The sequence below is a fragment of the Ictidomys tridecemlineatus genome, chromosome 15, assembly GCF_052094955.1.
Source record: "Ictidomys tridecemlineatus isolate mIctTri1 chromosome 15, mIctTri1.hap1, whole genome shotgun sequence".
Lineage (NCBI taxonomy): Eukaryota > Metazoa > Chordata > Mammalia > Rodentia > Sciuridae > Ictidomys > Ictidomys tridecemlineatus.
In genome coordinates, this window is record NC_135491.1 from 60,772,995 (window position 1) to 60,784,755 (window position 11,761).

Here is an 11,761-nt window from a genome sequence, read left to right on the forward strand (position 1 = left end):
AGGGGGGGGCACAGAGCAGCACTTGCAGGAGAGCCCTGCATGGCCTGTGTGCAGCCACCTGCGGTCACGATGGCTGGGCTCTCAGGCAGCAGCTGCTACCCAGAGCTTTTGCAGAACAGCTGCCAGAGTAACTGGAAAACAAATTAAAATAAGTGACAACCCCAGACAGACATCTTAGATCAGGTGCTCACGGTCTAGAGAGGAGAGGGAGGGGAGTTGGCAGCCACCAGAGAGGAGGTAGCTGAAAGGGCAGACGAGGTTCTCCAGCCCTTGGACCTCATTCCTAGGGTGACTTTGGTCAGAGGGAGAGACATCTGGGCTCTGACCCGTGGGAGCCAAGGAAGGACAAGAATCTTCCTGGGGAGCCCTGGGTGTAGTGGCCACTAGGAATCTGGATCTTGTGGTGGAGACAGGCCCTCAGTGTCCCAGTGAGCCTGTCCGTGGGGAGGTGTGAAGGTGGGTTGTCTCAAAATGGCTTGGAGGAAGAGTCTGGCCCAGCACAGATACCCCAAGGTTTGGTGAGGTAGAGTAAAGAAAAGGAAGTGGTAAGCCAGTTAGTTACCAAGGACATCTGGGTCCACAGTGGCCATTGTATGGGGGAGAGTGGTGGTTTGGTAACCAAAAAGGAAACGTCACCACACTTGCATCCCTGAGTTGAAGGCAGGGGTCATAGGGCGCCATCTGGGGCCTGGGCCCTGGGTGGGCATGCCTTACTGACCACGATGAGTAGAGATTCTGCTTTCCCCCAAATCCCTTGTGTGGAGGTTTAGGGGAGGGTCTGGGCTGATCCCCCATGGCCTCCCCACAGCACTGAGGGAGGGTTTGTAGGGCCTTGAAGCCTCTGCAGATGCCGCCTCTATTAATCCTCCTCTATCTTTTTCAATAAAAAGAAGACTGGTTCCGGGTCATGAGCTCCAGACCTCATGATGCCCTGAATTGAAAGTGTCCCCCTTTCCTTGGTCCTGGGGTTTGAGGACCCCTACTGTTGGGGCTCAGTGTGGCTGAGTGGGCCTTAGTGAAAGTGGGCTTCCTCCTGTGTCACAGGTGTGGGTGTGAGCCATTTCAGCTGGCAGGCGCATCTGGCAGGCTGCTGGCCAGCGTCCTGGGTGCCCCTCTGAGAGGAGGTTCCGCTGCTGCCCCACACTCCAGACCCTGGCCAAACTCTGACTTTCAGCTTTCACAGATTGCAAAATGTACGTTGTTGAATTTTTAAATCTCAGGCTCCGCCTAGATCCTGGTCTTCACCAAACCCAGATGAGGTGAGGCATCTGGGGACCTCTTGGGTTCCCTCTGATGGAGGCCAAGGGTGCGCCCTCAACGCCAGGCCCCTGTGGTGGGGCCTCCAGGGTCCGAGTCTGCCTTGTGCATTCAGGTCCTCTTTCTAAGCACACCTGAGCTGCTCCTGGTAGAACACAGTCGGGCCAGCTCCTCGGTGTCTCCCTCGACCCTCTTTACCTGTTTGGTCCAGTCCCCCACCCCCGTGTGTCTTGCACAAGGTGTTCAGTAATTAGCACAGTCTGGGTTCAGGGTGGTGCCTTGGCAGTAGAATAGATACGGTCTTCTTGTCCACCCCAACTCAGTGAGGTCATCCTGTAGTCCTGTGGGTGCTGCTGGTTCTGCCACAGAAATCGCATGCCAACGAGTTGCCAGATGAATGAGCCTATAGGAGGCGGGAGCCAGCAGCCCTTCTCCCGGTTAGAACTGGGAGCAGGTGAGGCTAGTAGGGCCTGTGCTTGACCAGGGTCTGCATCCAGGTCCATGTCCTCAGCTGCCTGAGGGAAGGGAACTTATTATGGGATGTGTCAGAGAGTGTCAGGAGTCACCCCCTTCCCAGAAAGCACGAGTCTATTTCTGAGTCTAGACACAGAAGGCCTGGCTTTCTGCTAGGGAGGGTCCAAGCTTCCCTTCTGGAGCCTCACAGGGCAGCTTTGTGCTGAGGAAGAATGCAAACGTATGGGCCAGGCAGAAAGCAGGTCAGACCTGGCTGGGCCTCATCCCTGGCCTGCCAGTGGCCTTACTGTGGCTCTCTCAGGACATGGCCCTGCTGGGAAGGTTGATCACCAGGGACCACCTTTGTGGGCTTGTGTGGGCAGGACATTTATTCCAAAGAATTCCTTTTGCTGTCTTAGGGGATAGGAATCAGGGCACTGTCCTTAAAATGCAACCCAGCAAGCAGCCTGGCGCACAGTGCAGCTGGAGAGCGGCCAGTGCCCTCACCCACAGCAGGCCTGGTGTGCCTGTGGCATTTGGAAGGAAGAGCCTGGCTCAGGCCTTCAGAGGGTGGCGGGACTTTAATCCCACTCAGCGTGCCCCCCAGTGGATGCAGCACAAAGGGTGGGAAGTGGGGAGGGAGCCCTGGGGCACACAGCTGCCTTTATGAGGTGAAAGAGAGAGCTGCTCAGTTCTTTTCCACTGGACATCGGAGACCTGGTCAGGCAGGAACTGGACTTTCCTTCAGAGGCCAATAGTACCTGGAGGTGGGGTGAAGGATCAGAGGTGGGAGTCTCCTGGATGTCCCCAGCACATGGCAGAAGCCCGTGCATCCCTCTAGTGGAGGCCTGTGAAAATGAAGACCAAGGGCCTGTCTCCTCCCCAGAAACGCTCCAGTGTGCAGCAGAGCAGGGCAGGTTGGGGGGACACAAAGCAAGCTTACAGTTTTTTTCAAAACCAGTCTTTGATTCACATTCAGACCAGAAGACTATTCTGGGTCTCTTCGCACGTAAAAAGGAATTTTGGGAGCAGCTGGGTTGGGTGCCTAGGACATCCCCACAGCAGAGAGTAGGCCTGTTGGCCCTGCTTTCCCTGCCCCTCCTTGGAATATTCCCAGGATCTGGTCCCAGGGTCACAGAGTGTGTTTGATAGGCTGTGCTGGGGCTGGGCAGCGGGATGTGGAAAACGGACAAAGCTAGGTGCCCTTGTAATAGAGGTGGGATGGGAGAGGGCGCGCCGCTCCCCCTCGAGCAGTCTGGGAGGTGGTGCTGAGGTTCTGAGGCAGTCTGGCAATATTTGGTGTTCTAAGCTAAAGAGGAGGTGGGCCAGGCCCTCAGCCCCAGGCTCTCGTACCCGGGGACCAAGAGAAGCAGGCACAAGTTGTAGAGGGGTGCCTGGGCCGGGGAGACCTGGTACCAACAGGCCTTCCTTGGACAGAGGGGAAGGGACAAGGTTGAAATCAAGGTGGAGGTTTTCTGGACTGAGCCTCCCCCCATGCTTGGCTGGGGGCGGTGTAGTGACCCAGGAGCCACTGCCAAACCCACTGTGGCTTCCAAGCATGGTGGCATGAAGAGATGCTGAGATTGGAGACCCCAGGTGGTTTTGGAGAGGCTCTCACAGGCTCGGATCCCCCTCACCCAAGCATACTGGGCAATCTTTTGGCAAAGAGCATTGCTCCTAGAGACAGAAGTTTCCAGAAGGTTTAGGCCACCATTGTTCATTCTTTGCTTCATCCTCAAGCAGTGACTCCAGGTGGTATGGTCCCTGCTCCAGGGTCCAGAAACCAGCTGGATGTAAGGCCACTGGGCTGTGCTTGTGCTGGGCTGACCTGAGGCCTGCCCTGGCAACCCTACCCTGACCTGCTGTCAGGAGCCTTGTGGGGAGGGTGGAGGGGCGGAGCGTGTCCTGGGTCTGAAGTGTCTTGCTTTGCCATCCTGGTGGTGGTCCAGCCTCAGCCCTGTGGTGTCTGGGGCAGATGGAACTGGCCTAATCCTCCTTGGGTCCTTCCACGGTGAGAAATGTGTCCACGATGGCAGCCTGTCGCTCTGGGTCGCTGAGGGGCTGCTTCTCACGGTTCTGCTCAGCCCTTGTCTTCGTCCAAGAGGGGGAACGCAGACAGCCAGCCCTAGGCAGCGGGTGTAGACCTGATGGAAGCAGACCAGATGCTCTGGTGGGCACATGTGGCTGCCACTCTGCCAGCCCAGAGTCACCGGCTGCAGCTGCTGCCCTGGACCCCCTGTGCCTAGCACATGGAAGTCTCTAACACTGGGTCTGCCATGGGTGGGCTGGGGTGGGGATGTGCACAGGTGACCCCTCTGGTGTCCTCAGAGTCACTGCAGTCTCTGCCACGTCTGACCCCTATTATGTGAACCTAACTCTGGCCCCCTCCTAGTGAACCTGGCGGGGCCTCCCCAAAGCTCCCAGTGTCCCAGTGCAGCCTGGGGCCCTGTGGGCTGTCTGGGGCTAGAGGTTCAGGTGGGCTAGCCACGGCAGCCACAGGCCAACCTTCACCCCGCACACACCTGTGGGCTTGTGGGTTGGAAGGGCCACTGCCTGGGACACACTGAGCCTGGTGGGAATTGGCTGGGATCAGGCAGGTAGCTTGTCTGGGAAGTAAGCTGGGACAAGCTGTTCACAAGGACTGAGCCAGGGTCACCCATCTGTTGCACCCTGCCCCCCTCCCTGGTGCCACTGTCATGCTGAGGAGCCTGGACTCCCCAGGGAGACACAGTCTGCCCCTCCCCATAAACCCTTCCCCCATCAGCCCCTCCAGGGAACATGTGGGTGGCTGGTCACTGACAAGATCCTCAGTAGGGCTTGTCCTTAGGCCCCCAGGGTGTGTGTGTGTGTGTGTGTGTACAGGTTTAGCCTGGGCCATGGGTGCAGTGTGTAGGTTCCAGCCTGGGCCTGGGGGTGGAACAGGTGCAGGGTCTGGGCCTGTCTGGGAGCACTGGGTGCAGGTCACGTCAGTGACCTTCACTGTTGGGGACAGACTGAAGAACATTTGTGTCCCCCTAGGGTGGATCCCGAACTCCGATGACAGGGCTTGGGGTAGAGACAGGAGGATGGCATGCCCAGGAGAGTTGCTCGTGAGGCGGGCAGAGGGAAGGGCCTGGGGTCTCCAGCCAGTGTCAGCACCTCCTTGGGAACCAGTGGGGGGGAACCCAGTCAGTGAGCCAAGAGGAGCCCAGCTGCCAGATTTACCCGACCCCACCTTGTGTTCAGTCTAACGTTGAAATTTACATTAATAAATACTTTTTAAGTGACTGTGGCTTTGGCTTCTGGTTGTTCATTGGAAAGGTAAAGCTGAGCAGAGCACTTCTGACAGGAGGGAAATTCCTTCATGCTGGGAAGCTGGTGTAAGACCATGTGTTGGCCACACGTTTTCCTGAATGCAGGGCCTGCCCCTGCTAGGCAAGTGCACTTCCGGTGACCCACACCCCCAGCTCTTGGAGATGGGGTCTTGCTAGGTTGCCCAGGCTAGCCTTAATCTGGGGATCTTCCTGCCTCAGCCTCCCAGACTGCTAGGAGTACACAGGTGGCCACTGCACCTGGCAGGACTGGGGAGAAGTCACCCTCCCCCACCCGCATGCCTCACCTGCTGGAGATTCACTGGTCAGGTTCTCCTCATCAGAGTCGGCAAAGACCTCGGCCAGCTCCTGGTCTGACATGTCTGTCAGCTCGGTGAGATCCAGAAGGTCAAAATGGACCTCCAGAGAGGAGACGCTGCTCAGGGGCTCTGGGGTACAAGAAGATGGTCACCTCACAGTCCCAACAAGGCTCTTGAGAGCCCAGGGGGCCTAGGAAAGTGCACCGCCTCTTCCCACAGGCCCACGAGTGAACCAGAGCTTTCTGTAGTGCCAGCCCAGGACGAGCCTGGGCAGGACAGGCCCGGGTGGTCTGCTCTGCAGTCAGGAGTGGACAGGCCGGAGAGCCAAAGTTGTGAGAACTCTAAGGGCTCAGCATGGCCAGACCACCTCACACCGTGTCCTTGCCCTCTAGAGCCAGGCTGCTTTGTTCCCTGTGCAGCTAGGGGTCCCCAGAGAGGACACAGCGCTGGTCAGTGATACTTACGCCTCCTCTCTGTGACCTGCAAGAGCCCTGGTGCTGGTATCGGGATGCCCACCTCCTCCTCAGCCACAGGAGTATGGCAACTGCTCTCTGTTCCATGAGCTGGGACACCCAGGGCAGCCGGTGGCACCTCTGCCTCCTTAATGATCTCTGCAACCAAGAGAATTTTACCATCAAGACTTGGAGAGTCTCCCAGGCCCCTGGGATTGGGCCTGGGAAGGGGGGCATGAGGACCTGGGATGTTGAACCTTACATCGAGGCTTGGGCAATGGGCACAGGTATCCAGGGGAGGCTTCAAACAAAAGGGTAGGGAGGGTGCTCCTTCCCCTGAGACCCAGGCCACCTCCTGGGGATAAGTAGGGGACATTTCAAAGCAGATGTCTGCACAACCAAGCTGCTCCTGCAGTGGGAATTCACCTTATCCTGTCAGCTCAGCCCTCAGGGATCCCAAAGCCAGCTCTTTGCTGTCTCTTCTCTGTAGACTTTTTCTATTAAAAACCCAGGTTATATCTGGTTTCAAAATGAAAAGAGGGTTACAAAGTAAAACAGGAAGTGCGGTCTGTCGTCCTAGCATTCCTTGGCCAACAGCCTCACTGTACAATTGGGTAAATGTTCTTCCAAGTTATTTCTGTGAGATTTTTTTTTAAATCCCTGTCAGATGGGAACAGGAACCCCCAGGGACCTGCTTGGATGGAGACTGCCCTGTGGTCCCATGCAGCCACCAGCTGCCCCTTCTGGTCACTCGGGATTCATTTCTCCATCCACACATCCCCTCTATTCCTCTTTCAGAATGTACCAGAACCCCCTGCCTGCCCCTAGCTCCTCTTCTTTGGCCACATCCCAGTGCCTTCCCTCCTCACTCCCACGCAGCCAAAGGCGCCTGCTCACCAGTTAGGCCTGGCCCCACAGCCCCATCTCCCCCAGAGAAGAGGCAGAGTATCCTCCTCATTTTCTTCCCAATATGTCCCCTGTCCCCTGGAGCCCTAGCCCCTTCATGAGGGGCTTCTCTGACCTCTGACACCCACCCAAGGAGGTGCTTGATGTGCGCTTGGGTAGGAGTGGCCTGCACTGGGCCTGGAAGCGGAGGCATTCCTGCAGCCTTGGCTGTGCACATGGAACCAGTTGGGGAGCAGCTGCTCCCAGGAGGCTGCCCTGAGGGGGCCTCACTGGGGGCTCCCAGCACTGACAGCTGCCTGTGAGGGGCGGCCTGTCTTCCCTAATGACACAGGTGGCAGTGTGGATACTGCTAGGTGAGCCACCTGCACCTGATCACCCTACTTCCACCTCCAGCTGAGCCAAGGAAGATAGGAACATGGAGAGACAGATGCAAAGTGAGGACCACCTGTGCAGGCCGGTGGGGGTCTCCACCTTTCTCTGGGCCATTGCCAGTGCTAAAGAGAGCTGGGCAGAGTGTGGGAGATGGGGGGTCTGGTCGTAGCTGATGGCAGGATGATGGGCAGCCGGTCGAGTTCTGCCTGGGATGCAGCCCCCTGGCCTGACTGCTGTCTCCTTGCCAGGTTGCCTCGGACCTCCATTTAGTGGAAAACCAGCCTGCTGTCCCTGGGCCCTTAGGTTGCATCACTGCATGGCCTGTCCCAGGCCTGGGGACTGGTCAGTCTGGAAGGGCACAAGGTATCCTGTTTCTACTTGTATTGGCATCTGGAATGTGGTAGGGTTTCCAAGTGTCCTTGGAGGGTAAAGTTACATCTGCTGGTGTCCTGGCCCTCAACCCAGCCAGGACACCTTCCACTTCCCAGAGCGCACACAGATGTGATTTAGATCTTAATCTGATTAGGGGAGCTGGCACTTCCCTCTCCAGTGAGTAGGGGGGCCATGGCTCAAATCACTGTCCACAGGGTTGAAACTTAGGGAGAGGACACATCACAGGAGAAGTCAAGGTCCCCTACCTTAGGGTACAAGTGTATGATTTCTATACCACGGGCCTGTACTGGTCACAATTCCTCAACACTTCATAGAGCTCAGAGCTGCACCCCCTGTGTGGCAGGCAAGACTCCACTGTGGCTAGAAGCTCAGGAAGGAGAGACATGTGACCAAGAGCTAAGAGGTACAGGTAGGGAGACTGAGGCGTGGAGGGCATGGATGACTTGCCGGGGTCCCTGCTCTAGAGAGCCCCTAGTTAGGGAAGCCACAGGATACTCTCACCTCCCCAGGCTTCAGGGCCAGGCATGTGGCCCAGGGCTGTCCTTATGCTATTGTAAGTGGCCCTCAGCTCCACCTCTGCCCCCATTTGTCCCAATGGCCCCCTCCTCACTAACAGCTTCCCTGAAATCAAGGAAAAGCAGCTCTGTAGAAAGCCACCTCTGGGAGATAGCCCCCACCTGGGCAGTGGCTCAGGGGTTTCTAGTGCTGGTGTCAGGCAGTCTCCTTCCGTGTTGCCAACTGCCTGCCTCCTCACAGCCACCTACGGGGGGAGGGGGGATAAGGAAACAGGCCTAGGGTGGCGTCTATCGAAAGCACAGAATGACGGCCAGCTCTGATTCTGGGGTAATGGTGCAAGGCGCAAGGCTGAGAGCAGGGGATCCCTGTTCAGAGCCAGCTGAGCAGGAAGAACCCTTCCAACTCAGGTGGGAAGTAGAATTCTGAAAGAGGAGAGAAGTGGGGTCTCCACTCGCAGCTGGCCTCTTGCTTGGCAGGGCCCTCACCTAACATGAAGGCACGCCAGCACACATCTGTCCGTCCAACAAAGATTGCTTACACGCCATGCTGTTCTGGAGATGAGGCGTGAACATGAGCAGGCTGTATGCAGGAGAAAGGGGCCTTTCTTTCATTCCAGGGAAAGGCCAGGAGGGCTGTCTACAGAGACAAAGGAAGGGTCTGAAGGAAGCCATGCTGTACCTGGGCACAGGCCCTGGCACTGGACTGCAGAAGTCCTGAAGGGCATGTCACTGAAGCATGGCCAGGGGCATTGCAGTGGGACCAGGGGAACAGGGTGAGGGTGGGCAAGGGTAGGGGGAGATGGTGGCTGTGTGAAGGTCATGTGGACAGTTAGTAAAGGGTTCTAGGCTGAGAGGGACAGCGTCTGCCTGCATGTTTATGGTGGTCCAGTGAGGACACAGTCCAGGCAAAAGGGAAGAAGTCTGCTGGCACTGTTCCCACGGGCTCCATGTGCCAGTTCCCCTCCACTTGTGCAGAGATGGGGTACCCTGAGTAGGACTCAGCCAAGGGCCAAGCTCCATCCCCAAGTCTTGCACTGGGAAGGGCCTGTGAACACCATCATGCCTCATTACAGATCCTGGGATCTCACGGGGTCTTGGTCAGCCCTGGAGAAACCCAGCTCCCCAGGTACAGCCTGTTAAAATGACTCTTAAGATCTTTTTGAGGGCTGGGGATGTGGCTCAAGTGGTAGCGCGCTCGCCTGGCATGCGTGCGGCCGGGGTTCGATCCTCAGCACCACATACCAACAAAGATGTTGTGTCCGCCGAGAACTAAAAAATAAATATTAAAAAAAATTTCTCTCTCTCTCTCTCTCTCTCTCTCTCTCTCTCTCTCTCCCCTCTCTCACTCTCTCTTAAAAAAAAATCTTTTTGAATTTTAACAGTTGATGGTATCTTCGAGTTAGCTGGATATGGGGCAGGCAGTACCCGTTTCTTTCTTTTGTGTGTGTGTGTGGTACAGGAGATGAATCCAGGGCTTCACACAGCTAGGCAAAGGCTCTATCACTGAGCTATACCACAACCCCCTGAACTTTTGAAGTTGCCATCTGTCTAGTTTTGATCCTTTGGTCATGATCTGGTCTTTATTCTGTGAATCCTGGTCCCATGATCTGAGCAAAAATTGGGGGAGAAAAATGTAGAAGATGCAACTTTTGCCATCAAGAGCACAAATCTTTTGGTTGTAAGAACACAATGAAGGGCTGGGGATGTGGCTCAAGCGGTAGCGTGCTCGTCTGGCATGTGTGCGGCTCGGGTTCGATCCTCAGCACCACATACCAACAAAGATGTTGTGTCCGCCGAGAACTAAAAAAATAAATAAATAAGTTTAAAAAAAAAAAAAAAGAACACAATGAAAACAGAAAACTGAAGTCAAAATGCAAGGGACAGATGAAGCCTTAGCCCCCAGGAAGGGGCAAGACTGACCTTGGCATATAAAATGGTGTGGTTGCTGTGGAAATAGTCTTCCAGATTCTCAGATCAAGCCTAGAGTTACCACAAACCCAGCATTTTCACTCCTAGGCACTACCCAAGAGAAATGTGAATCTATATCCACACAAAGACTTGGACGTGAATGTTCATAGCAGCATGGTCCCTGAAGTGGAAACCCAAAGTCTACTAACAGAGAATGGTAAACTAAATGTTGATCATGTGGACTATCCATAAGTGGAATATTAACCAACAATATAAAGCAACGATACATACCACACACAGGTGGACTTCAACATTACAGGGAGTGTAAGAACAGTCACAAAAGGTCACTCATTGCATGGTTCCATTGTATCAAATGTTCAGAATAGGAAAATCCATAGAAAGTAGATTGGTGACTGCCAGGGCTGTGGGACGGGAGTGGGGAATGAACATAGTTGTTTGGGGGAGGTGATGAAAATATTTTAATATTAGTGGTGATGACTGCACAGTTTTATGGATGTAACAAAAACACTGAGTTGCATGCCTCAAAAGGGTAAAATTTAAGCTGGGCAGGTGGATGGATCCATCACTTGTGGACTTGCACTAGGGAGGGTTTGTGAACACCATCATGCCTCATTACAGATCCTGGGAAGCCCTCCGAGTGCCAGAGGAAGGCATAGTATGTGGCTGTGGGGGTGCATGCCTGTAATTCCTGTAGCTCGAGAGGCTGAAACAGGAGATATGTGAGTTCAAAGCCAGCCTCAGCAAAAGCCAGGCACTAAGCAACTCAGTGAGACCCCGTCTCTAAATAAAATATAAAATAGGGCTGGGGATGGGGCTCAGTGGTCGAATGCCCCTAAGTTGAATCCCTAGTACAAAAAAAAAAAAAAAGAAAGAAAGAAAGAAAGAAAGAAAAGAAAAAAATTATGATATTAGAATTATATCTCAATTAAAAAACAATCTTCAGTAGTAACAAACAAGGGTTGATCTTGGCTGGAGTTGATGGGCAAACCCAGGGTGAGAAGTGATACACACCAGTGTGCTATGTGCATATGATGGCAGGCAGCATGCACAGCCCCAGGGGAGGCTTGGATTGGGTGAGAGGTGTGAGGGAAGCAGCTCTCATATAGTTCATGTGATTTCCCAAGACCTATGCTTGGACCCAGAGCACAGCCGGCCCACAACAAATGTGAATGAATGATCCCAAGACCACTCAGGTCGGCAAGAAGGATCAGAACCCCTTCGAGGCAAGGCCCTTGGCTATTTCCAGGGTAGTAAGCAGAGTCACCTGTCAGGCAGGCACTGGGTGGGATCCTGGAAGCCTGGCTAAGCCATGACTTGATGGGCTGGACGCCCCTGGAATCACCCTGGCCAGGGCAAGTGGGTGTTTTCTTGTTGCTATTGTTGTTTTTGCAGTGCTGAGGACTAAACCCAGGTCCTTAGTGTGCTGGACAGGCACTCCCACACTGACCTGTACTCCCAGCCCTTTTAATATTAAGACAGGGTATTACTAAATTGCTAAGGCTGTCTTCAAACTTGTAATCCTCCTGCCTCAGCCTCCCAGGTAGCTGGGATTACAAGTATGTGTCACCCATGGTGCCTGGCCATGTGGGTGTTTCCAGTGCTCCAGGAAGGACCCAGGTATGGGGTCACAGCAATGTCGTTGACCCAGCAGACCCAGGTCAGTGGGGGCAGGGAGCCCCTAGCCCCCTACAGAGATTGCTGCTGCCTGGACCTATGGGTGGGCACTTGAGTTGGGGAGCCACAGTCCTGCCCACCAGTTTTCTCCCTGGGCTGACTGCTGACACCTGTGCTTTGCTGCTGACCTATTTTCCAGCCCATTTGTGCCTGGAAAACTTGGCCCAAATCTCATGTCCCCTGCTGTACTCCCAGGGCCT

At 54.9% G+C, this 11,761-nt stretch overlaps 2 protein-coding genes across 2 annotated transcripts in view; one reads left to right on the forward strand and one right to left on the reverse strand.

Annotated features, from left to right (window-relative positions):
* LOC101977589 (mitochondrial inner membrane m-AAA protease component AFG3L1-like) overlaps positions 1-942 on the forward strand; it is a 24,672-nt gene extending 23,730 nt beyond the window's left edge. The window contains 1 exon segment of the mRNA XM_078032880.1: positions 3-942. Within this exon segment, the coding sequence (XP_077889006.1) occupies positions 3-178 (176 nt within the window). The 3' untranslated portion in view covers positions 179-942.
* On the reverse strand, positions 607-6,254 carry Dbndd1 (dysbindin domain containing 1). Its single transcript, XM_021733345.3, has 3 exons — positions 5,785-6,254; positions 5,309-5,449; positions 607-3,854 (listed from the first exon to the last, which is right to left on the reverse strand). Exons 1-3 carry the CDS (start codon positions 6,146-6,148, stop codon positions 3,697-3,699), a joined length of 663 nt encoding a protein of 220 aa, XP_021589020.2. The 5' UTR covers positions 6,149-6,254; the 3' UTR covers positions 607-3,696.
* Positions 6,255-11,761: the final 5,507 nt, after the last annotated feature.